Source organism: Eulemur rufifrons, chromosome 16 (assembly GCF_041146395.1).
Source record: "Eulemur rufifrons isolate Redbay chromosome 16, OSU_ERuf_1, whole genome shotgun sequence".
Lineage (NCBI taxonomy): Eukaryota > Metazoa > Chordata > Mammalia > Primates > Lemuridae > Eulemur > Eulemur rufifrons.
Window position 1 is genome coordinate 1,556,409 of NC_090998.1, and position 25,515 is coordinate 1,581,923.

The window sequence follows — 25,515 nt, forward strand, 5'->3', positions numbered from 1 at the left end:
CAATTTCGGGTACCACACATCTGGAAGGCAGAGAAAGAAGCCACTACACATGCTAGAGACTTTTTTTTTTTTTTCATAATTTCTAAAATACGTTTTTTTAATGGGCTGAGAGTTTGAGGGAAGGCACAGGGCCCTGGGAACAGCAGCCATGTGTGTTCATGAGGCACTGAAGGGGGGATTAGCAGCTCTTGGAAAGCCTGGACCTCGCTGGCCTGTCAGCCTGTCACCGGGGCAGTCAAAGCCACAGTGACCATTAGCAGGCACTGACCCTTGTCCTTGGCTCAGAAACAGTGGCCCCCAATGTGGCCTCGGTTGAACCTCGGCCCTGCAGGGCCAGAGAGACGTCATCGCAGCCTGATGGAAGGCCGGGACAGAGGTGAGCGACACCAGCTTGAGGAAGACCACGGGGACACGAAGTGCCGTCAGCTGGGAGGAAGAACTCTGCTGCCTGGCGGTGGGAACGGGAGAGGATGGCTGTGGCCGCGGAGCAGGCGCAGGGCGGTGGGACCCGCCGCGGGCGGCAGGTGCAGGGAGGGCGGGCGGCGGGGAAGCAGGAGGGCGCGGGCAGCCCCGAGTCCTCAGCCGGGAAGGACTGGTAGGTGGAGCTGAGGATGTTTGGACAAGGAAACTCTTTGAAGCTTTTCTCTCGTCCTCGCTCCTCAGGACCTGGTCCCCTCCCCTCCATAAAGCCATTAGCTTCTGGTGCCAGCCCTATCTCTGCTCCATCTCTCTCGGTTCCAGCCGGTGCATTCGCAGACCTCCTGCCCCGAGGGCCGGGGAGGGCTCCCTGGGGGAGGGGCGGGGGCGTCCTTCGGAGGAGGGGTCCGCAGGGAGAGCCGCGTGGGGAGCGGTCAGCCGGCAGGCTGGAGGCCGATCGCTTCCGAGCTGGCTCTGCATGACAAAGGGGAAGGGGCAAGTTGCTCCTTTGATCTGCTCCCCGCCGCCCCGCACACCTGCCTGTTGGTGCCCCCAGCCCAGCCGAGACCTCGAGGGAAACAACCAAAAGGGGGTGGGGGAAGGCCGTGTCCCAGCTCTCCTGGATCCTGCTCAGGCCACCTTCCTCTCTTGGTGGCCCCGGGGAAAATCGTTTCCTAGGCTGATGACCCAAAGCCCCTGCCGCCCCCTCCCAGAGAGCCCGGAGAGCTTGAAGCGCGGGAGCGGCGCGGTGAGACGGGGCGGGCGCGCGGGGCGGCGCGCGACGCTGCAGGTGCGGGGCCCGGCGGAGGCCTCGCGGGACGAGTGGGGCGCGCCCCAGAGGGAGGCTAAGGGAGAAACGAGGTGGGGGTGAGCCGGAGGGGGCGTGTTTGCCAGGCCCGCGCTGGGGTCCAGAGCGTGGAGTTCCCGTAGATGTCGTAGGTGTCGGAGGGCTCAGGGCAAGGTGTTCTTTGGGGACACAGGCACCGGCGTTGGTGAAGAAAGGCCAAGGTGTGGGAGGCTCTGGAGCTACCAGGGAAGGGGGTGGCTTCTGAAAGATGTGTCCTGGCACAGACATTTGATGCAAGAGATGCCGCCAGGGCGGGGGTTGGCTGGGTCCCCAGCGCTACGCCTCCAGGGCCACCCAGGAAGGCACCACCTCAGCCACCAAGGCTTTCGCGGTGGGCGGTTCGCCGTGTGGCTTTTACACTTCTCAGAGAAGGTGCCTTGAGAAAGTGAAAAGTCCTTGCTCTGTAAGAAAGGGTTGGGATTTGGAAAACTTGTTTAGGGCGAGAAGGGTACAGGTTGAGAGGGAAACCTTCTCTTTGGGTGTAGGTGAATCTAAATCACGAATTTTATTTTAACCTTCACAAAGGAGAGCCTGATGGTCAGCGAAATTAGTCACTGGGCTGGAGTGAGAGGGAAAAGGAAGGCGTGGACGGGATGGTCCCCATTCCCCTGGGTGTTCTGCGACAGAGCACGCTCTGTTCTTGAAATGATCCTTCATTTCTCTTTTCTGGTTTCTCAGCTCATTGTTTCCCTGGTAATTAGGCCCTGCATAGGGTTCCCACAGTTTGGGGTAGGGGACATGAAAGTCCTAGGGTGAGAAGATAAGCAGTAGGGGATGGAGGCTGGGAAGAGGCGGAATTTCTTTGCCGGGAGCAGAACTTGACTCTAGGTCCACCCCAGAGCCCCTCCTGTGCTCCCCGCCCACTCTCCTAGTTCCCTTATCTGTTGCATTTCCACACTGATCCTCCCTTCCCTTCTGTCTTCTCCAGGGAGCCCCATTCTGGAAGCTGCCAGGACCAGGGCACTGGGGAGGGCTGAGGCCGACCATGCCCAGCCTGCTGCTGCTGTTCACGGCCGCTCTGCTCTCCAGCTGGGCTCAGCTTCTGACAGACGCCAGCTCCTGGTGGTGAGTGGGGGGCTCAAGTCTTGCTTCCACATCCTAAGGCCCCCTTCGGTAGTTGAGCTGTGGAGAAAGGATACCATGTGTCATGACCATGTCTCATCCATAGGAATGCTAAGGACCTCTTTTATCCCACGGAAACTAAAACTAGGACAGCATGCCCTCCCCTGCCCCCAGAGGTAAGGGTTCCCTGAGGATAAAGGATCAGCTCAGTTGTTTTTTTCTCTGATCCTGTCCATATTCCCTTTCCCTGGACCTTCCTCCATCCCCATGAATTCTTGCTGTTGGGTCGACAAGAATATTGATACCCAGTAGTTGGATTTTGGGGGGTTTTTTGCTGGCAGGCACAGGGAGAGTAGAGTTCCTATATTACAAGTCTGAAGACCGGATGAGGGATTTGCAGGACCGTGTCTGGCTTTCTTCTTGTGTCTTTAAGGCTATTGTCACTGTTAAGTCAATGGCAATGGCAGGCGATTGCCACCAATCTTGCATGGTCTGTGCCCTGCTCACATTTCTACTTAGATGGCAAATCCACAGCCTTCTCATTGGACTGGACACTGTATATGACTGGCAGATGATGAGCAAAAGGGAGACCCCCAAACTGATGCAGGGCGGGGGAGGGGAGGCGTGGCAGTGGAGACATGAGACTATATTGTGAGGTATGTAAACTGGGTCCTGTTTTAAGGCCTGAGGGAAGTTCCACTTAAAGGGGCTGATTGCTTCCCAGCACATATCCTGTACTCAGGCTAAACTAAACTAATCCCTCCAACTCCTTGAGTAGGGCAGTGCTCTCCTGCTGAGCATTGGCTCTCTTTGCCCCCTGCCCTGCCTCTGTCTCCTCTGCCTGCGCCCATCCTTAAGACCCTTAAGACCGGGTCAAATTCTGGCCGTCCCCTTATAAAGGCTTCTCCTCAGCTGTAAGAGCTCCCTGTCGGATCTCCATGGATCCAGAAGCGCCAGTCTCCCCTAGGTATCTGGCATCTCACATGTCATTTGTGGTAGTGCCTCAGTTTCCCTCAGTTTGTCCTTTGAAGGAGGCACTCTGTTTTACTAATATTCCTTTCCAAGTCCTTAGTCCAGGGCCTTGTCCCCAGCCCAGCACTCGGTAAATGTGTCGATTGAATGTTGTAATGCTGCACACAGGCCTGCACTCACCCGCCGGCTGCTTTCCCCTTTTCTGCATTGCTGTCCTAGGTCATTAGCTATGAGCCCGGTGCAGAGACCCGAGATGTTTATCATCGGTGCCCAGCCTGTGTGCAGTCAGCTTCCTGGGCTCTCCCCTGGCCAGAGAAAGCTGTGCCAGCTGTACCAGGAGCACATGGCCTACATAGGGGAGGGAGCCAAGACGGGCATCAAGGAGTGCCAGTACCAGTTCCGGCAGAGGCGGTGGAACTGCAGCACGGTGGACAACACATCTGTCTTTGGCAGAGTCATGCAGATAGGTAAGAGGCCAGGCCAGTGGGGCCTGGGCAAAGGAGCTGTGCTCAGCTTGCTTGGCAGCAGTGTGCAAGACGGGGGAGAGGCACTCGGAGGCAGGGTCCGGGAGAACCCTTGAATCACCCCGGGGCAGGCTGTTAGTGACTCTTTCTGGGCGGGGGCAGAACATCTGAGTTGAGTTAGAGAGGATTAGGAAACCAGCCCACCACCACTGCCTGTGTCTCTCTGTGCAACTAGCACCTCCTGTTCGGGTTTTTTCATTTGGTTGGTTGGGGTTGGTTTGTTTGTTTTAGAGCCTGGGGTAGGGAACCAACAATTGCAGTACTGAATGTCTATAGGATTTTTGCCTCTTCTACTTGGAGCCTTGAAAGAGAGATGGAAACGAGGGGCCAAACTGGTGATAGCTGTCAATAACCCGACCAGACCCAGCCCTGGCTTTTTCATTTGAAAGGGGATGTGTGTGAAGGGGGGGAAGGGGTCAGACCAAAGACAAAGATGAGAGGGAGAGGGCTCATCCCCCTGGATTCCTGTCCCTTCCCCTCTCCCAAGCTGGCCAGGGTTCTTTGGCTGCCCTATTGCTTAGATGGAGGTGTGATCTAAGGTCTAATTGTTGTAGGGCCTTTTGAAATGCAATCCTCCCCTCCCTGGCAAGAAATTGAGAAATCCGGCCCTATTCTACTGGGTCTTATCCCCAGGGCCATAAAAGGAAGGTGTTAGAACACTCTATTGGTCCTGTCTCCCAGAACAGTTCCCCTGAAAAGGCCACATTCTGGAGTTACCTGAGGCTGGGGTTTTCCCAGAGAATTCCTTTAGCCTGGCAGGGGAGTAGGGGAGTTGGAGATTTGAGGCTCCGCCTTTCTCCCCCTCCCACTTCCTCCAGACCTCTTTCCCTACACGCTCTGCCCATATTGAGAGGTAGAGCTGGGGGAAGCACACTGAACCACGGTGCGTGGCTTCCTTCGGGATCAGCACAAGGTACACAGAAGCAATGCTCATGTGTTCCTGTGACAGCCTTAGGGGGCACCTTTCCCCAAACAGTGGACTTGGGGGCTTACTAGGATTGATTCACGAATCCATTGGTATTTGTCCCTTCCTCCTGGAGAAAAGTCTCAGTCAGCAGCACTTCCTGCCTGTGTTCTGGGTGAGGAAACCAGGATGACCCAGCTGTGGAGGGAGGCTCCCTCTCCTCACTCCAAGGGAGCTAATGTTTATGGGGGACCCAGTGTATGCCGGACATTGGCTAGATCCTTTTTATGTGTCATTTTGTGTGAATGAGGCTTTAGGAAAGAAAGGGGTTGGCAGGAATAGAAACTCTGCTGGGTTCAGAGTTGCATAGCGGAATGACTCGGCAAAGCAGGCCCATCAAAGAGAGCACATATCTCTGCAGCCCATTCTGGGCCAGAATGGAACCCTTCTGTTTGCCTAATTTTCCCTGGTCCTTTTTGTAGCTTCCCTGAGGGGCTTATGCTACCTGGGCATCTGTCCTCCCTTTGGCCCTCTGGGCCCTGAGTAGCTCCTGGCAAATCCTCTTACTTTTGTTTTCTTTTCTTTTTTTTTTTTTTTTTTTTTTGAGACAGGGTCTTGCTCTGTCTCCCCAGCTAGAGTGCTGTTCCTGGGCTCAAGGGATCCTCCTCCCGCAGCCTCCCTAGTAGCTGGGACTACAGGTGCTTGCACTGTGCCTGGCTAATTGTTTCTATTTTTAGCAGAGATGGGGCTCGCTCGCTCTTGCTCAGGCTGATCTTGAACTCCTGATCCTCCTGCCTCTGCCTCCCAGAGGGCTAGGGCTACAGGCATGAGCCACCCTGCCGGCCATGGTACTCTTATGTCTGCCTTCCAAAGCTTCCTTTCTTCTTGGAAGCTACTGCAAAGTCTGTCGCCAGAGGGCAGCAGAGCAGCTCAGAGGAACTAAGGGTGTGTCACCCAGCCTCCACCTAGGGAGCAGAGAGACACCTTCCTGGTCGTTGGGCTACTATGGAACAGAGAGGGCATGATGTCATTCTGCTGTCTCTTTGTAGGGCGAAGATGCAAGTCTCCCGAGTAGCTCCGTGGCTGTTCTTAGCCTTTTATCCTTGAGATGGCTTAAGTTTCAACTCTGGACTGTTGCGCACACAGATAGGCCTCCGCATTGCTTACCCATTGTGGGGCCTGAGGCACCTCTAGCAATAGTAATCTGCACTCGCAGGCTCACTAGAGGGTCCAAACGCTGCCCCGTGAAGCCAGAGCTACCCACACTAGGCATCTAATGCAGCCCTGACCAGAAGAGGCAGGCAGAGTGACTGCAAGAGACAGCTAATCCACCTGGGGACAAATCTGGGTCCCAAACCGGAGTACACAATATCTGCTGTATCATGTTTAGCTGCAGGTACATCATTTTAAAAGGCAATTCTGAGAGGGCTGGTTCAACTCTGAAAAGCATGTTTGCTAAAGCATGGTGGAAAGAAATCAGACATATGTAGCTTGGAAAGGAGAAAATGTAAAAGGCTGCTTAGTTGTTTTCAAACACTGAAAAGCTGTCGAATGGAAAAGGGATCACTGTGCAGCTGCAGCGGGAGGGAGTCACAGGGAGGCATACTTCAGCTTGTCTAAGAAAGAACATTCCGGTGATTAGAGTCATTTGAAAAAGACGGAATGTGTTGCCTTAAAAACCTAGCCGCTTTTCTAGGGTGCTGGGAAAGGAATACTCCCAGGGGACACAGCCTGGCTCTGGGCTGCCACCTCACAGCCTCCGTCTTCTTCCCGGGTGCCGCGTCAGGGTGGAAGCTACGTTTTAGAAAGATGAGTTCCTCCCAGTGGGGCCCAGCACTCCTTCCTGAGGGCCCGCTTGGCCATCTTACCATGCAGGCCCTGTCACAGCCTCGCTGTCACAGCCTCACTGCCCTTGGCTCTGGTGTGGTTCAGCACCGACACAAATGTCAAGCACGTGCTGTTGGCTGAATCACCGGTGTAACCTCCTGCCATCTTTCAGGTTTTTCTTGGGCTGTTCCTGTTTCACAACTGCCCAGAAGCCGACCACTGGTTAATTGAGAAAAACTGACTCACCCAGGGTGCTCTGGTTGCAAATCACGCTGTGCTGTGCCTAGACAATCCAGAGGCGGGGCAAGGTGGGAGGTCACTCTAGACCCACAGTGGACTGCAGACTGCTCCCCCCTCCACGGCCAGGACAGGCCTGTGGGGTGTCTACCTCTGACCGGGGAGACTCGGGAGAGGAGGAAAGAGGGGGCAGAAGGTTCTGCCTGGTTTGATCTCTGAGATGAGGATTGAATCTGTTTCCTGCCAAGAACCACTCTCTTCTCTCCATATCTGAGTCCTTATGAATATTATTTATTATTTCTTATAACAGCTTTTTTGAGATATATAATTCATGTACCATACAATTCACCAATTTAAAGTGTGCAATTCAGTGGCTTTTAGTATCCTCACAGGGTTGTGCAACCATCACCACTATTTAATTCCAGAACATTCTCATTACCCCATAGAGAAAGGCACACCCATTAGCTGTCTCGCTCCATCCCCCAACCTCCAACCCTAGGCAACCGCTAATCTTTCTGTCTCTAAGTATTTGCCTATACTGACATTTCATATAAATGAGATCATACAATATGTGGCCTTGGTGACTGGCTCCTTTTACTTAGCATAGTGATTTAAAGGCTCGTCCATACTGTGGCATATGTCAGTACTTTATTCCCTTTGTGGCTGAATAATATTCCATTGCATGGCTAATACCACATCTCATTTATCCATTGATGGACAGTAGTGTTGTTTCCACTTTTTGGCTATCACGAATAATGCTGCAGTGAGCATTCATGAGGGGTTTTTTGTGTGGACGTGTTTTCATTCCTGTCGGCACACAGGCATGTCTCAGAGATACTGTGGGTTCGGTTCCAGACCACAGCAACAAAGTGACTCTCACAACAAAGCTAGTCACGTGGATTTTTTTGGCTTCCCAGTGCATAGAAAAGTTATGTTTACATTATACCATAAAGTGTGCCATAGCATTATATCTAAAAAATAATGTACATACCTTAATTAAAAATACTTTATTGCTAAAAAATGCTGACACAGATACAAAGTGAGCACATGCTGTTGGAAAAATGGCACCGGTAGACATGCTCCACACAGAATTGCCACAAACTTCATTTTGTAAAAAAAAAAAAAAAAAAAAAAAGCAATATCTGCAAAGCACAATAAAGTGAAGTGCACTAAAACAAGAAGATGTGCCTATATTTTTAGGAGTGGGACTACTGGGTCATGTGGTAACTATATTTAACCTTTTGCAGAATTGCCAGACTGTTTTCCAAAGCAGCTACACCGTTTAACGTTCCTGCCAACAGTACAGGAAGGTTCCAGTTTTTCCATATCTTCACCAACTTATTATTACTGTGTTTTGTTTTGTTTTGTTTGAGACAGGGTTTCCCTCTGTTGCTCAGGCTGGAGCATGGTGGCGTGATCATAGCTCACTGCAGCCTCCAACTCCTGGGCTCTAAAGATCCTCCCACCTCAGGTGCATGCCACCATGCCTCGCTAATTTAAAAAAATTTTTTTTAGAGACAGGGTCTCACTATGTTGCCGGGCTGGTCTTGAACTCCTGGCCTCAAGCGATCCTCCCTCCTCAGACTCCTGAGTAGCTGGGATTACAGGTGTGAGCCACCGCCCCTGGCTATTACCTATCTTTTTGATTATAGTCATCTTAGTAGATGCGAAGTGGTATTTTCTTGTGATTTTGGTTTGCATTTCTCTGGTATCTGTGTATTTTTTATAGACATTTTATTGAAGTAGAACATACATCATATGGGTTTTTAAGTGGTTCACTAAAGTAATAATGAGGAGCGCAGTTGGGATTTTCTACTGGAAAATGCTCTGGATATCTAGGAGAACAGTGCTGAGTGTTTGAAGTTGCAGGTACCATAGATGTGGTCCTGGTGCTCTTGGCTTTAGGGGACTGAGTGGCTCTTACAGGACAGAGAGGGAGACAGTTTGGATTCTTCTGGACATTGTCATCCTAGTTGACTTTCGTCTCTTGGTCTGTGCTCTATCTAGTTAGATAATGGCGGCAACAAAAAAAGACAAATGTGTAGCTCATAGGGTGGTGAAAAAGGAATTTTTGCCAGGACACAGAGTCCTGCTATTGATCCCATGATGTCCCCTGCGTCTCCTGTCAGTCTCACGTGTTGTGTAAGTGTCTAAATACCCACTTTCCCCGCCCCCAGGCGTCTCCCTCCTGGGAATCCACAGGCCGTGTAGACCTCTGCAGGGGGTATTAGTGCAGGCCACGGCTGAGCGATTCGTTTTATTCTGTGTGGTCTCATAGGGTAGAGCTGGGCCACGGGGTAGAAGCACCAGGCGAGTTTCAGCCCTTGATAATGAGGCTTGAGCTGTGGCCCCGCAGTGTCACAGCAGCGCTGCAGGGACAGCCAGGAGGAGGCGGGGAGGAGGCCGGGGCTGCCCGGGCGGGAGTCGCCGGCTACCTGTCGCTGTCCTCCGCAGGCAGCCGCGAGACCGCCTTCACCTACGCCGTGAGCGCCGCGGGCGTGGTCAACGCCATCAGCCGCGCCTGCCGCGAGGGCGAGCTGTCCACCTGCGGCTGCAGCCGCGCCGCGCGGCCCAAGGACCTGCCCCGGGACTGGCTGTGGGGTGGCTGTGGGGACAATGTGGAGTACGGCTACCGCTTTGCTAAGGAGTTTGTGGATGCCCGGGAGCGGGAGAAGAACTTTGCCAAGGGATCGGAGGAGCAGGGCAGAGTGCTCATGAACTTGCAGAACAACGAGGCCGGTCGAAGGGTAAGATGGACCTCCCGCCCCCTCCCTCCCGTCCCCTCCGCTCCCCTCCCGCCCCCTCCCCTCCCCCTCCCGCCCCCTCCCTCCCCTCCCCTCCCCTCCCCCTGCTTCCTCCCTCCCTGCACATTGTAGATCAATGGGTCAAGAAAGCCAGTTCATGGGACCCTGAAGATTCTTACCTACGGTTGCTGACCTAGATGCTTACGTTATTGAACAAATCCCTTTGAAAATGCCCCATTTCCCAATGGGCACATGTGATTGTCTTTTTTTTTTTTTTTTTTTTTTGAGACAGAATCTCACTCTGTCACAGTGGTGTCACCATAGCTCACAGCAACCTCTGACTCCTGGGCTCAAGTGATCCTCCCACCTCAGCCTCTCGAGTGGCTGGGACTACAGGCGGGCACCACCATGCCTGGATAATTTTTCTGTTTTAGAGATGGTCTTGCTCTTGCTCAGGCTGGTCTAGAACTCCTGAGTTCAAGCGATCCTCCCACCTCAACTTCCCAGAATGCTAGGATTATGGCCATAAACTACCTCGCCAGGACTGATTGTCACTTCTTTTTTTTTTTTTTTTTTTTTGAGACAGAATCTTGCTCTGTTGCCTGGGCTAGAGTGAGTGCCGTGGCATCAACCTAGCTCACAGCAACCTCAAACTCCTGGGCTTAAGCGATCCTCCTGCCTCAGCCTCCTGAGTAGCTGGGACTACAGGCATGCGCCACCATGCCCGGCTAAGTTTTTCTATATATATTTTTAGTTGGCCAGATGATTTCTTTCTATTTTTAGTAGAGATGGGGGTCTCACTCTTGCCCAGGCTGGTCTCGAACTCCTGACCTCGAGTGATCCACCCGCCTCGGCCTCCCAGAGTGCTAGGATTACAGGCGTGAGCCACCACGCCCGGCCTGATTGTCACTTCTTAAACCTTATTTATTACTTCACAGGACATCTGTCCCTATAGGATTTAGATGCATTGTTCGGGTCAGAATTCCAGACATGTGGAGTAGAGTTCTTGTCATGACTGCCCCTCCTTTGCAACTGGAACAGATAAGACGATTGGAAGTTTCAGCCTAGGGTTTATGATTTGTTAAAGACTCAGGTGAAACCAGAACTGACTTTTAAGAGCTGCTATCGTACATATCCAGAAACCCAGCCAAAAACACATTCAGGCATTAATGGCAAGCACATTTCTAGGCTAGGAGTTTTCAAACATGAGTGGAAATGTGAAAAGACAACCATCGTTTTAAGCCTCAAGCAAACAGTCTCACCAATCTCACGTAAGATGTGACCATCTTCTAAGCCCTAATGTCAGTGGAAACTAAAATATAGGTGTTGGGGTGAGCCTGGTTCACTGTGTGCACAGAGCTCACCTGGGCAACGGCGTCAGGTTTCCCTGGAAGGCATGCTGCGGATGTGCGCCTTCTCTGCCTGCACCTCCTCCGTGAAGACCCCTCCCCTCTGAGCACAGGTGTGGCCTCCTCTTTCCTACGGTCTGCCTCGGCCACAGGGAACTTGGAGGGCCAGCCCCACAGGGAGCTCTGCCATTGCCGGTTCAGCATAGCCAGCGGCAGGGGTGGAAGGGCAGTGTGGGTGTGCACCCAGGTTTCCCCTTAGAAAGTTCTGAGGTCTGGGGGCGGGAGGAACTTTCTGCTGGCAAAGGACCTCTCAGGAAACAACACAGACTTCCTTCTTGGAGTGTTGTCCCCACTCAGGTCAGTGTCAGGCCAGCTGGCCCTGGGTGAGGCCTTTCATGAGGCCAAAGACGAACTAATTAAAAAATGAGAATGGCGATTTCTCAAAAGTTTAATGTTGGTTCACTAGTGATTCAGTAACAGGATATGGACATATTTCTAAAAAGGTGTTTTTATATATCAAAATTTTTTAAAACAAAATGTTTTAATATGAACTCATGTTTTATAGGAGCACATATCAAAGAAATGTCTTTCTTAGGAATCGGGATCTTGGAATAGTGGCCTGATAGAGCATGGCACACCCGTGTGCATTTAGTCTCATCAGTCCTGGAACATCAAGGAGACATTAGAATTGGTTCTTTGCCCAGTGTCTTCCTTACGCATCCTCCACCAGGGGCGAGTTCTGTTCAGTCAGAAATGGGTGTGTGTAGAGGGTGATGTTAGGAGTTCTGGCCATGGCTCTAATCTGCGGTTACTGTGGAATAAACCAGGGCAGAGAGATCAGAGCCATCTCAGAGGACGTCTCCGGGGGCATCTGTGGAGCTGCCCCAGGCTTGCAAGCTTTCCTGTCTTTGGGCAGTCCATTTGCCTGAACCTTTGGGTGTCTAACCCTGCGGAGCAGAGAGAGATCAGTGAAAATCTTCACTTTATGTCTTGAATGCCCACATTCTATTCATTTTTCAAGATCCTAGTTCAAATAAAACCTACTCCTTAGAATCTTCCCCATTCCCTATGGCCAGTAGTGCCTCTCGCACCTGGCACCTGTACTTGATTAGACCATTCGGTGCTATTCTCAAGCTCTTTCTTACCCTGCTTGTACCATGTTGGCTGTGGGCTCCTGAGGACAGGGATGGCGCTCTCGACCTCTTTGTGCCAACCCTTGCTGCTTCCTGGAGAGAAGGCCCACGTTGCTCCCAGCAGAGGTCAAATGCACGGAGGTGCTTGCTGGCTCTGCTCTCCCTGTGACAAGGGGGCCTCGCGCCCTGGAGGGAGAGGAGCAGACACATTAGCTTTTCCTCTTCCCTGGCAGTCTTGACCCCGCCTGCTGGCTCCTGGCTTTATGGCCCCTGATGGTTTGTTTGTTTGTGCTGGGCCTTATCTAGGTCCCTCTTCCCCTCCCCCCAGTTCCTGCTGCACACCTTCCCTCGCCGCCTGCAGACCCCATGCTTCTTCTTTCCCCGCAGCCCTTTATCTCTCTCCCTTTGCCTCTGTCTGCTCCAGGTTGGGAATTCCTGTCCCTCTATTTTTCATCCCTTCTCCAAGGAACAGGCCTGGGCCATCAATCACCATCTGAGGCCAAAGGTACTGGGCCGCTGCCTGGTCACACCTACACAAAAGCTCTTCAGGAAGCACTGACTGGCGGCGGGGCTGGAAGGTGCCCTGGGCTAGTGTTTCAAAGCACTAGATTTTTTTTTTTTTTTTTTTTAAACAGATGATCCAGGATCTGACAACTTGGCCCCAGAGTAAGTCTTGGGCATACTTTGCTTGACGTTTCTCTTGGCCTTTAAGAGCCTCTAGTAGCTCCATTTTAGACACCGATGGCAAAACCAGTGGGTTAATATTGTTTTGTCACTCAAGAGTTTTGAGCATTTTCCAGATAAAAGCCTGGTGCCTAATCCCAGTGACATTCCTGTCAGTCACCAAGCCCAACACACCATTAGACAGAAGTGGAAGAGGAACTTAAGAGAGGGCTTTGCCAGGGGGCGAGATGTAGAGCTAAAACAATTTTTAAAGCATTTTATTGCTTTTTGAGTTAGCAGGATGGGCCAAAAATTGGGGTTTCCCCCTCCCCTACCAAAGGAGCTTATGTATATAATCAGTAGTAATATATGAAACAATAGAGATATTACGCTTTCTACAATGTCTTTGAAGTAGAGGAAGGATGGAGTGGGTGTCTCAACCGTGAGCACAGTGACACTCCTCTTGGATTTGTTTGTTTTCCTAAAATTCTTGTCTTTGCCCTGTGGAGTCTTGCTCTGACTCCGCCTCCCCAAATCTCCCTGTTTGCTCCCAGGAGATGCTTATCCCTAAGCAGCAAGGTACACAGTTCTAATGCTTCCCTCTCTACACTAAGGACCATTTCCAGAGGAATGTGGGGCCAGCTCAGACCTGGGGATTTGGGCCCGAAGGGTAATTGCAGGTCCTGTCTTTGAAGTGCCCGTTGGAATAGGGTGTCAATTCCTTTCTGCCTCAGGCCTGGAGCAACCAGGCCAAGTGCTGGTGCCTTAACCTTGGGGAGGAGCCTTCTTCCTTCTCTGTCCTAAGCTACTTTTAAGCCCCAAGATGTGCAGAAGCGATAGTCATTCTGACTTCCTCATGGGTGGCCTTGAAGATTAGTGAGCCTCTCTAAAGCTTCAATTTCTCTATTATAAAATAGTAGGAATAATTCTACACCGGAAAAAAAAAACTCAGGAAGCATTTTGGCAGTAGTCATAGGAGCTGATGATGGTTACACTGTTTCTTGCACCTGCAGTGGTCTCTGCCCAGGACTGAATAAAAACACAATCTGGGGGCTCTTGAAAAGAAATCTAAGAGAAACCCTTGAAAACTGAGTCCTGACTCAGTTGGTGACAATAGCCATGGCATAAGAAAATGCTGTGCAGCAGGCTTGCATCTTTATCCCGCCATCTGCACTTCTGGGCCTGCTGCCAGGGTTCTTTGCCACAGTGCAGCAGTACACTGTCACTGAAAGGCTCACTGTGAGCACCTCCTGGTCTACTCTTGCTTTTCCATTTTGATTTGGGGATAGCTCAAGTTCCAATCCACCCTACATGGTTCTACAACTGCTGGGGCAGACTTGTTTCCAGGTGACTCGCCCTGCAGCAGGCCCGCCACCTTGCTGCTCCACTGCACCTGCCTCCCCTTCTTCCTCCACACCAGCCTCTCCCAGGGCAGCGTGTGGGGGTCGCTGGGGTGAAAGAAAGTGGTCTTTCTTACAAATGGGATGGCTATGGTGAGGCTCTGGATGACTCTAGTTAGTGAGTGAATGGTAACATGGGAAAAGAGACCATTTAATTTTTAGGGCAGAGATCCCCCACCTTTTTGGCACCAGGGACCAATTTCATGGAAGACAATTTTTCCATGGACTGGTGTAGGGAGGGGGTGGTGGTTTCGGGATGATTCAAGTGCGTTACATTTATTGTGCAGTCAAACTTCTCTGCCAATGATAATCCGCATTTGCAGCTGCTCTCCAGCGCTCGCATCCCACCTCAGGCCATCAGGCATTGGATTCTCATAAGGAGCCGCAACCTAGACCCCCACATGGGCAGTTTACAGTAGGGTTTCACTCCTGTGAGAATCTAATGCCTCTGCTGATCTGACAGGAGGCGGAGCTCAGGCAGTGATGGGGCGATGGGGAGGGGCTGTAAATGCTGATGAAGCTTCGTTATGCGGCCACTCACCTCTCACTGTGTGGCCTGGGAACAGTAGGGACCGAAGCCTCAGGGGGTTTGACAGGCCCAGGGAGAGCTGTGAGCTAAGCACGGTCATGCCAGCAGTTTCTGTGATAGCTTTATGATACAACTGGATTCTTTTTTCCGAGTTGTGCTCCATATTATGCAAAAGCTGGACACATTTTGTTAGTTTTTATTTGTTTGAAACTTTGATCAAGATGGAAATATCTTTCTTTTCTAACTGTGAAAATGCCACATTTATTGCAACAGAGATTGAGGAATGAAATGAATAAAGTAGAAAGCGAAAGTGATTCAAATGCCATCTTCACAGCGGATTAACAAGGTGCACATTGGCCTCTCCAGCCTTCTTCTCTGCATTGCTCCTTTTACTTGCTTTCAGTCTGAGCAGCTGAGGGTCCCGGAGAGATCTGTGCACACATGTGACAAGCTCTCTGCCCCCTCTGCACTGTGGCCCCCCTCTGGACCTCTCCCATCAGGGACCCTCCTTCTTACCCCTCCTTTCTCCCCCCACAGGCTGTGTATAAGATGGCAGACGTAGCCTGCAAATGCCACGGTGTCTCAGGCTCCTGCAGCCTCAAGACCTGCTGGCTCCAGCTGGCCGAGTTCCGCAAGGTGGGGGACCAGCTGAAGGAGAAGTACGACAGCGCGGCCGCCATGCGCATCACCCGCAGGGGCAAGCTGGAGCTGGTCAACAGCCGCTTCAACCAGCCCACGCCGGAGGACCTGGTCTACGTGGACCCCAGCCCCGACTACTGTCTGCGCAACGAGACCACGGGCTCCCTGGGCACCCAGGGCCGGCTCTGCAACAAGACTTCAGAGGGCATGGACGGCTGCGAGCTCATGTGCTGCGGCCGTGGCTATGACCAGTTCAAGAGCGTCCAGGTAGAGCGCTGCCACTGCAAGTTCCACTGGTGCTGCTTTGTCAAGTGCAAAAAGTGCACTGAGGTCGTCGACCAGTATGTCTGTAAATAGCCGGGGGGCCGCTCCCCCGGCCCTTCCTGCACTCTGCCTCACGAGAGTCTATATTATATAAATCTATATAAATCTATTATATATTTGTATAAATGAGTGGATGGATGCTAAATAATTAAAAGGTGAAAATGGAAAGGAAAATCTTATTTAAGAAATGCTGGAGATCTTTGAGGATTGGACTTTGCTGCTTCCCTACTCCCAGTGGGTGGGCGACAGGGCTGCTTCTCTCCCTCTGGTGAGGACTCTCAGGACATAGGGACTTGGAAATATTTACTGTCTGTCCACCGTGGCCTCAGGGAGAGAGGCTGTGGTCGGCTGGAGGAAATGATTTTGTCTGGAGTCTCTGTCGATTGGATGACTGCCTGTGGCCCCAGCCACTAGGCCAGCAGGCCCTGTGGAAGGAAGGTGGCAGGAACTCAGGGTCAACCTTGATGTCTCCAGGGTCTTGGCCAGAACATAGACTGGTGCAGTAGGAGCCCCGTGCTTTCCTGCGCTTGCATTCACGTGCGGAATGCAGTCACGAGGATGGCGTCTTCCCCCATGGGAGGAGCGGTCCATGTCTCGACCCGCTGGCACACAGGGATCTGCAGCCCCGGCTCCTGGGCCTGCCTTTCCAGCAAGAATTCTTCCTCTGCCACAGCTCACTAGGTCCTGCCGCAAGTCCCTGCGTGGGGAGCAAGGGGCCGTCCGAGCAGCCGTGTCGGGAAAGACACGGACTGAGCCCGTGCGCCCGGGCTGCGTGGATGTCGCCCTCCCACACAGGGAGAGGACGCTCGTGCTGCTGCTGCTGTCACCCCCCCCGCCCCGCCAAGGGGGCTTCCGGGACCACAGGACGTGTCGCAGGCCAGGCCTGTCGCGCTCTCTTCATCTCGGCCCCAGATGTTAGTTTCTCTCTGACATTAAACACCCTTCACTGAGCTTTCTCTCCCTTTCGTTATTTGGACACACGATTGTCTTTCACGGGCCTCCTCTGATGTTTGACCTGACCTTTAGAAGCCCGCCACACGATGTGGAAGAGGGTGAGGAAACCGAGGCTCCTCAGGGCTCTGGTGTGGTGATTAGGGAGGGACAGGAGGATATTACGGGAATTAAGTAAGGTAATGCATGTAAGTGCTCTCCCCAAGGGCTGCTGCAAAGCTAAACAGTAAATGGTAAATTAATATTACTATTAATAATGAACAAAAGAATTCAGAGATTTTAGTTGAAACCTCACACTTACCCGCCCCACTTTCCTTCTCCCACTTTACAGCCAACCAAGTTCACCCTGGTTTGTTCCCAGGGTCCCTGGGGAAGCACAGCTGATGGGGATGCTCTTTGCAGACGTCTGTGTTGCCGTCTGCGGTTTTGGACTCCAGTGTCCGGGGCAGGAGTGAGAGTGAGGCAGAGCTTGGGGGTCCAGGAGCCCTAGGAAGTGGGGAAAGGGTTATGGACACAGACACAGAGCCAGGCCGCGCCGCAGTGACCAGCCTGCAGGGGGCAGGTAACTACATAAAGGCTCAGTTTTACTCTAGAAAACTTTATTTCTGTGGAAATAATGGAATTAATGAGTTAGCTTGGGTTGCAATGATCAAATAGCATTGCAAAACTGTTTAAAAGAGCTTCTGCCTGAAAGTGCCAAGGCCACATATACTACACTTGTGTCTTCAGTACCTAGAGAAGAACCTTTTGACTTAACAATGGGGAACCTCAGACTTAGGGTCATTTCACCAGTGACGAGTCCACACTGTTACTCAGCCTCCGCTGGTTGACATTTTCAAGGTAACTTTTCATGACAGAAACTGATTGAAGTTAATTGTTCTACAAAAGATGAAAACCATGTCCTTGGCTCATTATTAATAGTTGCCATTTAACCATCTGCACCATATTTAACCATCTGCACCATATTTAACCCTAACGAAGCAGTCACACAGATCAATCGCAATAGCGGAGATTTGAAACACCGGCTGACACGTTGTTCTTCCTGATGTTGCTGTTCTAGCAGTCTGGAGAGTTCCTTTGTATCAGGTGCTCAAAGTATTTAAGAGCTATATCGAATCCATCCTTAGAAACCTCCAGAAATTAGTTGAGAGTGACTTGTCCACAATCCCTGAAAGCCACTCCCACGTTCAGGACGGGGACGGGTGACCTGCGGCCGCGAGGCCTCCCTGCCGCCGCGCGCGAGCGCGCAGTAACCAGGGTTTTCTCTCTGACGTGGGAGCAGGTCCTGTGCTCAACTGCCAGCGTGAGTGCTGCGTCCACTGACCGATTTTCAAAATGGGTTGGGATGAAGTTATAGGTATTGTCACATGCTTGGTGACTCTGACGCATTGGCTGCTGTCTGTGAAGTGACCATCGATGCTGCAGGAATACGGCTGGACCCTGAAGAAAACATGAGCTTCAGCTCAGAACCACAGAATGCTGGAGCAGGAAGGGAGTGAATCTTGAGTGAATCTCAAACCTTAGTGGGCTTGTCAAAATGCAGAGTCCCAGGTCTCCAACACCAGAACCTTGCATTCAGCTGGTCTGGGGCAGAGCCTGGGACCCAAGGGGATCCTATGCTGGTGGTCCAAAGATGACACTGGACTACAGACATCAAGAGCTAGCCGAGATCCGCACGGAGACAGGAAACCAGGTCCTAATTCCCAGCCCAGTGTTCTCTCTTGGCAGCCTGGGACAGGGCTCCCTAATACCTGAAACAGCACAATCGCCCTGTGCTCTGACCAAAAGATCATTGCATCGGGTGTGGTGCCTGGACCTAGCAGTCCTCGCATGCCAGGGAGACTTGCTGAGGAGAGGGCAAGGGTGCTCTGGCTCAGCCTGGACCTAGCAGTCCTCGCATGCCAGGGAGACTTGCTGAGGAGAGGGCAAGGGTGCTCTGGCTCAGCCTGGACCTAGCAGTCCTCGCATGCCAGGGAGACTTGCTGAGGAGAGGGTCAGCGCGCTCTGGCACAGAGCAGAACTGGCTTGCACTGGATGTCCCACCTCCCCCTGCCCAGTACTGGCAGGGGCTGCTGAGCCGACTCCTGCATGAATATAAGGCAGGATTTGGCCGGGCGTGGTGGCTCACGCCTGTAATCCTAGCACTCTGGGAGGCCGAGGCGGGTGGATCGCTGGAGGTCAGGAGTTCGAGACCAGCCTGAGCAAGAGCGAGACCCCGTCTCTACTAAAAATAGAAAGAAATTATATGGACAACTAAAAATATATATAGAAAAAATGAGCCGGGCATGGTGGCACATGCCTGTAGTCCCAGCTACTCGGGAGGCTGAGGCAGGAGGATTGCTTGAGCCCAGGAGTTTGAGGTTGCTGTGAGCTAGGCTGACGCCATGGCACTCACTCTAGCCCGGGCAACAGAGCAAGACTCTGTCTCAAAAAAAAAAAAAAAAAAAAAAAAAGGCAGGATTTGCTTAGCTATCTGTCGTCACTTTGTCCTCAAGATAAAATTAGGAGAAAGGTATGCCTGACTGCTTCCATTGAAAGACAGGAGGGACACGAGTAGGAAGGCAGACATGGCGAGGTTAAGGTCAGGGCAGGCCCCACTCACAACGGCATCCTGGACGAAGTGTCTCCAGAACTTGGGCTTCAAGTCCTAACCTGGAGAGCTCATTTAGTTTCTTGAGGTGAGAAACAAAACTTGCTACTTTTATTAAAACCCCCAGATTGGTTCTGCCCTGCTTCCTGTCTTTAATCTTGAGTGTTCTATCTAAGCTCTGTCATGCCCCGAGTTTTAGGAGCTTGCAAGACACCCGTGGCTGAGCTTCCTCTGCGAGACAGAGGCCTTACCGCGCAGCAGCCGTCACGAAAGACACGCCACCCTGAGAGAGTGGGGAAAACTGCGCTTCTGTCTTAAAACAGGCTCTGATAGAGGCCAGATGCCACTGACACCGGGCACGGGGAGAACCTCAGAGTGTGTGTGTGTGTGTGTGTGTGTGTACTCGTGTGCGTGCAATTAAGCACACGCATGCACACAGGATTGGATGTTTGTCATTAATTTTGAGGGGAGGTGGAGAGACGCTGGAAGCGTGGAATATGTAAACAATTAAAAGCGACACTTCTGGCTCAGACGTTGCAGAGCATGGATCGTCTGTCTGTTGGAAATCCTTGTCCTCTGCTTGGCTGGTGATGACAAGCTCCGTATCTCTAGAAGGAACGCTGGGGTCCTGAGAAGGGCCACGAGCCATGATTGCTCTGCTCTACCGCTGTTAGTTCTTTATTACTAAAGAGTTTATACTTATACCACATTGTGTTTATCCTCAAACAGTTAAGTAAAGGATGCTTTAATTCCCGGTTTTACATAAGGAGTGTGTGTACTTTGCCCGTATTTCCCTAAAGTAGGAAGATGCAGCCCAACATCGAGGACAGGACGCGAAGTCACATGCAATGCTGAGCCCCACGCACAGTTAATTTCCTGGGTGGTTGCAGAGTTCAGGCGTTCACCGCGCAGATCCATCCAGTCCCTCCCTCCTCCCTCCCACGGCCAGCCTGGTCCTCGCTCTGCTCAGCGGCAGCTCCACCGGAGGCGGCAGCAGCAGACGGTAGAAACGAATCACTTACTTTAGGCTTCCTAAGTAGTTTTGATAAATTACTGGGTGGGAGAGAGTACGGTTAAAATGAGATTTTAAAAAATGATCTGTAAATTTAATCTGTCACATATGTGTATTATCTGCCACTTCCCATGAGACGTGAAAACAGACTGAAAGCTGCTCACAGCCAAGCCAGGGGGAAACTGTAGTATCGAAGTAGAGACCGAGAGAGAGCGCGCGCGCGCGCGCCAGAAGTATCAGCAGTAGCACCAAGAAAAGATGTAAAAGAAAAGACACTATAGAAAGGGGGAAGCAGGCTGGCCACAGTGGCTCACGCCTGTAATCCTAGCACTCTGGGAGGCTGAGGCGGGAAGATCACTTGAGGTCAGGAGTTCAAGACCAGCGTGAGCAAGAGGGAGACTCATCTCTACTAAAAATAGAAAAAAATTAGCTGGACTGTGGTGACACAGGCCTGTGGTCCCAGCTACTCAGGAGGCTGAGGCAGGAGGATCACTTGAGCCCAGGAGTTTTGAGGCTGCTATGAGCTAGGCTGATGCCACTGCACTCTACCCAAGGTGACAGAGGGAGACTCTGTCTCCAAAAAGAAAAAGAAAGGGGAAAGTCTTTTCAGCCAATCTTATTTTAAAGCCAAAAGGAACATACACTGTTTCAAGTGACCCTGGGCCTATAGTACATTTTCTAAGACTCGGGATTTGTGCTTTGCCTGTTGGTTCAGCCAGCTCCTTGGTTGGTACTTGATTTGAAAGTTATGACTTTCAGATATTTACTTAATTTCCAGAGACCTTTTTAGTAGAACTTAAGTTTCATAAAGGAATTTTTAAAATCTCTTTTGTTCTCTGCTATGTCCCGCAGGCCCTAAAACAGTGCCTAGCATGGAAAAAGCACTCAGTAAATATTTGCTGAGTGAATGAATGAATGATAATTCTTGTTGAACAGATGAGGAAACTGAGGCATAATGAAATTAACTGCCCAGTCCACCATGTAGTCTGTTCTCTCAAAAATGCAAGTAACAGAAATCAATTTGAGCCCGGTTGAAGGAGAGGGTATGATAAAGGTTCATAGGAATCCCATAGGCTCCAGGGTCTCTAGGAGCTGACCTGGATACTCCCGGATCTCCCTCCTTCCTCCTCTCTCCTCTGAGGTCTCCTCTTTCCGCCCCACTCCGGCTTCCTCTCCTCCTCATGGTGGGAAGCAGCAGCCGACAGCTAGTGAGTTAGGTTACAGTTCCAGCCGCAGGAAGTGACTCTGAATCTCTCCCGGTCCTCGTTCCAAAGTCCCAGGGAGGGTTCCTAGGTTAGGGCTCTCTCCACCATCCCGTGACTTTGTAGTGGTTCAAGTCAGCGAAGCAGGGGGGTTTGAGATAAGAATTCATGAGGGTGGGAGGAGATACTTAGGTTCTCATTAATTTCTCTGCAGATGGTTAGATCTGGAGAACATGTAATCTGATTGGTGTGAATGGAGACCCCTAAGTATTCACTCTGGAAATTCGCATGACGTCTTTACTGAGGAGTCCTTTATCTGTGAGAATGCATACCTATGGGACCAGTCCTGAGGCTTTCCTGAAATAAGTGAAAACCTGAGCCCACTAGTGTGAAGAGGGAGGCTCCTCCTCCCTAAATATTATAACTTAAAGGGTGGGACAAACACCCATTCATCTACCTGGTGGGGTTCAGAGAGCAAAGTTGCTAAGAAGCAGAGGGCTGAACTAGATTCAGTGACAGTGCCCCGCTGTCATTCCAGCCTACCGAAACAGTACTTTTTCATGCTGGGCTGTATCTGAAGGCCAGTCATTCCTGTGCATGATTTAAAGCCATTTTCCCTTTGACAGGACAACTCTGCAGTGTGCACTGCGTCCTTCATACTTTTTCCTATTCTTCAAGGTCTGAGTGTGTCAAAAAGGGACACCTGAGAGGGATGAAGATTGCTAAGATTTGTCTGTAAGCCTTCCGCAGTTCTGGAGGCAACACAGAAAGCATTTGGAAACTGACTTGTGCCCCGTGGCTAGTCTTCTGTCCTTGATTTGAGGCACAAGCCACACAGCTCTCGAGCCTCAGGCTGTGGACAGGAAAGACACGTTTGTAAAGCAGGAAATGATACCACCCCCAGGTGCGCGGTGCTGTGTTTCCTTCCTCATTTTATTTATTTATTTTTGAGACAGAGTCTCGCTCTGTTGCCCGGGCTAGAGTGCCGTGGCTTCAGCCTCGCTCACAGCAACCTCCAACTCCTGGGCTCCAGTGATCCTCCTGCCTCAGCCTCCCAGAGTGCTAGCATTACTGGTGTGAGCCACCACACCCAGCCTTCCTTCCTCATTTTATTTTCTAACTTGGAAAAAAAAGTTTTTAAAATGGACCTAACAGAGAACATGGCCCCAGGTCAGAGCTGACACCCGCCTAATACTCACTCTGGACCAGTCTGCACTTCTGCATCTGGCCACACGGTGTCACTGTCTTCGCAGTTCTGGCCAAACGGCTCTGCGGTTCGAGCCTTGGTTCAAAAGTTGGGCAGTGGGGTCCTTGTGAATTGATAGCAGAGAACAGAACCCGGACAGCAGCAAAGCTAAGTTCTAGATCTTTCATTTGGATAGACTTGGGAAGAATTAGGTCAGTGTTATTCTACTTATTTTTATAAGATTGAATGAGGAGGGTAACACAGGAAGGAGACCGTGAGGGGAATGCCTAGTCCTGCTGGCTGGAGCCCCCAGACAGTGACAACGTCAGTGACACACTGCCAGGGAAGTGGCTGTGTAAGAGGTACGTGCTTAGCCATGAGTAGGGTTGCTCCCTGCTCCTAAGTCGTTTCTGGGCAGCCAAATACTTTGCATGCTTGAAGGTTATCATGAGGGAAGTGAGTAATAACCATGGCTACCATTTATGGAGTTCCTGCTGTATACCAGCTGCTTTACAGATGCTACCTGTAATTCCCTGAGGACCTCTGCAATGTAGGTATTAGTGTCCAGCTGTTTCACGTGGGAAAACTAAGACTCAGAGAGGTTAAGCAACATCCTTTGCCTCACACAGCTATTAATTGATGCTGACTCCAGAGCTCTTTCTGGGTCCTCAGTGGATTTTGAGTGAAGAATCTAGTCTCCTGAAATAAGAGGTACCCATTTCCTTCCACGTCTCAAGGTATGTACAATAATCTTGCTCATCTTGCCACCAGGAATTCTGAATGAGATGAATGCATAGGGCAATGTCATTTGATAGGAGCCCACGGCAGAGGGAACTTGGGGATCCCAAACCCACAGCAAACAGACAAGGCATGGAGGAAAATTATGCGAAACATGTATGTTGCCGTAGATACTACAGCAAAGAGAAAACCGGCGGAATGCTGAGCTCGGGCATTCTCTGCCTCGGACAGTGGAACTAGAGAGGAACCCACATTCAGTGGGAAATACAGAGCCGCCTCGTGGGGGCTTCATTTGACACGAGGGCCTCGGCATTCCCTGTCGCGCACCTGCTCTGAATCCACACAAAGGGCAACTATGTCCCTACTGCCTTTCCCAGGTATGAGGAGTCAGAAGTTTTGAAAATGAGTAAAGTGATCTTTAAAGCTCGGAAGAACTCGGAACATGTTTGCTCATCAGCAAACAGGGGCTGTGAGCTGAGCGTCTGAACTCCCTTTTCCAACCCACCATTCCTGCCTCTCTGTATCCAAGCCAGGACTCCACTTGCAAATACAAAATAAATACAAATAAATACAGAAATAAATACAAAATTTCTGTCACAAGAAAAAGGGACAACCTCAAACACTTTCGAATTAAGTGCCATATTTTCAGCCTCTCAAAGGTCCCATCCCTAAACTCAGCGTGGCCTTGGCACTCTGATGCCCTGGTGGTGCGTCACACCAGTCACAGCACTGAACTTGCATGTCACACTGGAGTGAGGGACACTCACTGAGAGAGGCGCTGCTGGGACAGAGGAAAGAAGTGGAGGCAGGCCTCAGGATTCCCAGTCTTGCTCTGAGTACCAATATACCCACTGCAGGTGCGAGGGCGGGGACAGCAGCTCCTGTCCACCCGACTCAGCTCTCACCTGGGGCTGCTGGGTTCAGGGCAAGGGGTGTGTGTGTGTGTGTGTGTGTAGGTCTTAGATGAGAGAGGTAGAATGAGCAGCTCTTGGGACTTCTTCTTCCCCATCCCCCAGCCGCCCAGAGAGAAGTGAGCCCAGGTCAAAAGGGGACGGTGTTCATATGTTTTGAGAGAGGAAGGTTGAAATGGACTTGGAACAGAGCTTGGGTCACAGCTGGCTGCTTTGGGTCTCAGTCTGCAGTGCTGCCCTAATGTGTGCAAACGGAGAGCGCGGTGGCTTTCCCCTTGCGGCAGTGCGGGTGGGCCGGGCAGTCCTGCATCCCAGGCACTGGCTCCTAACAGCTTGCCCACCATCTGGCTGAATTAAAATCACCTGGGGAGACTTAAAAATTCAGACTCTTGAATCAGAATCTGATTGAGTGAAGCCGGGGCGGGGTCTGGGAATCTGTGCTTTAGAAAGATGCCTCGGGTGACTCTGCTCAGCAGCTAGTTTGGGAATTGCTGTAGGTTATTACAGTCGCCTACACCAAGCCTTCCATGCAGTGAGATGGCTCCTGCAGAGACAGCTGGGTTTCCGGGAAGTGCAGCCAGGGCCTCGAGCTGTTAGAGGGCTGAGGACGGGGATTCCAAGGAAATCAGAGTAAATGTCTGCACACTGGAGACTGGACCTTGAGCCAGGTGTGTGGCAGATACCTGTAGTCCCAGCTACTCAGGAGGCTGAGGCGGGAAGATCGCTTGAGCCCAGGAGTTAGAGGCTGCAGTGAGCTATTACTGTGCCTGTGAATAGCCACTGCGCTGCAGCCTGGGCAACAAACATAGTGAGACCCTGTCTCTTAAAACATAAAAGATTGGACCTCGGAGAGGGAATGGTAAACTGTCCTGGACTAGCATCAACAGAGTCTGCCCCCAGACCCTCCTACATGATAAAAAACGTGGACTTAACTTCCTGGATCTGTTTCCAGTCTCCACTGTGGTCAGCTGGACCAGCATTATGTGATCAGATGAAGGCGGGGATCTCTCGTGAGGCAAACCCACACCCTAAGCTTGGCCTGCGTCTTTGACCTGGCTTCTCCAGCTCTGGAGAGGTGCGCACAGAAACAGTATGCACCAAAGGCAGCAGCATAAACCAGATCGTACAAGATCACACAGCTCACGGGTCTGGACAGACCTGAAGGATAGTATCTCAAGAGAAGCCTCTGGATGTTGCTGGCTCCCACGCAGGCCAGAGCAGGGACAAGGCAGCCACTGCACAGTTGCACACACTCCACTGGCTCTGCCCCAGGACTGGCTGGCAGAAGCCAACTGGGGCTTCAGGTTCTTGCTTGCGCAAGTCCCTTGGGGCTGCCTTCAGCAGCCCCAAACTT

At 51.5% G+C, this 25,515-nt stretch overlaps 1 protein-coding gene across 1 annotated transcript; it reads left to right on the top strand.

Annotated features, from left to right (window-relative positions):
* The first annotated feature begins 2,181 nt into the window (after positions 1-2,181).
* On the top strand, positions 2,182-15,604 carry WNT5B (Wnt family member 5B). Its single transcript, XM_069490837.1, has 4 exons — positions 2,182-2,329; positions 3,518-3,765; positions 9,245-9,537; positions 15,146-15,604. The coding sequence occupies exons 1-4, from the start codon at positions 2,250-2,252 to the stop codon at positions 15,602-15,604; spliced, it is 1,080 nt and encodes a 359-aa protein (XP_069346938.1). The 5' UTR covers positions 2,182-2,249.
* Positions 15,605-25,515: the final 9,911 nt, after the last annotated feature.

Excerpts from the sequence above, each read along its gene's own strand:
- WNT5B (XM_069490837.1), top strand. The coding sequence starts at position 2,250 with ATGCCCAGCCTGCTGCTGCTGTTCACGGCCGCTCTGCTCTCCAGCTGG. Across the intron at positions 2,330-3,517 it reads ACAGACGCCAGCTCCTGGTG|GTCATTAGCTATGAGCCCGG; the intron begins GTGAGTGGGGGG and ends TTGCTGTCCTAG. Across the intron at positions 9,538-15,145 it reads ACAACGAGGCCGGTCGAAGG|GCTGTGTATAAGATGGCAGA; the intron begins GTAAGATGGACC and ends CTCCCCCCACAG.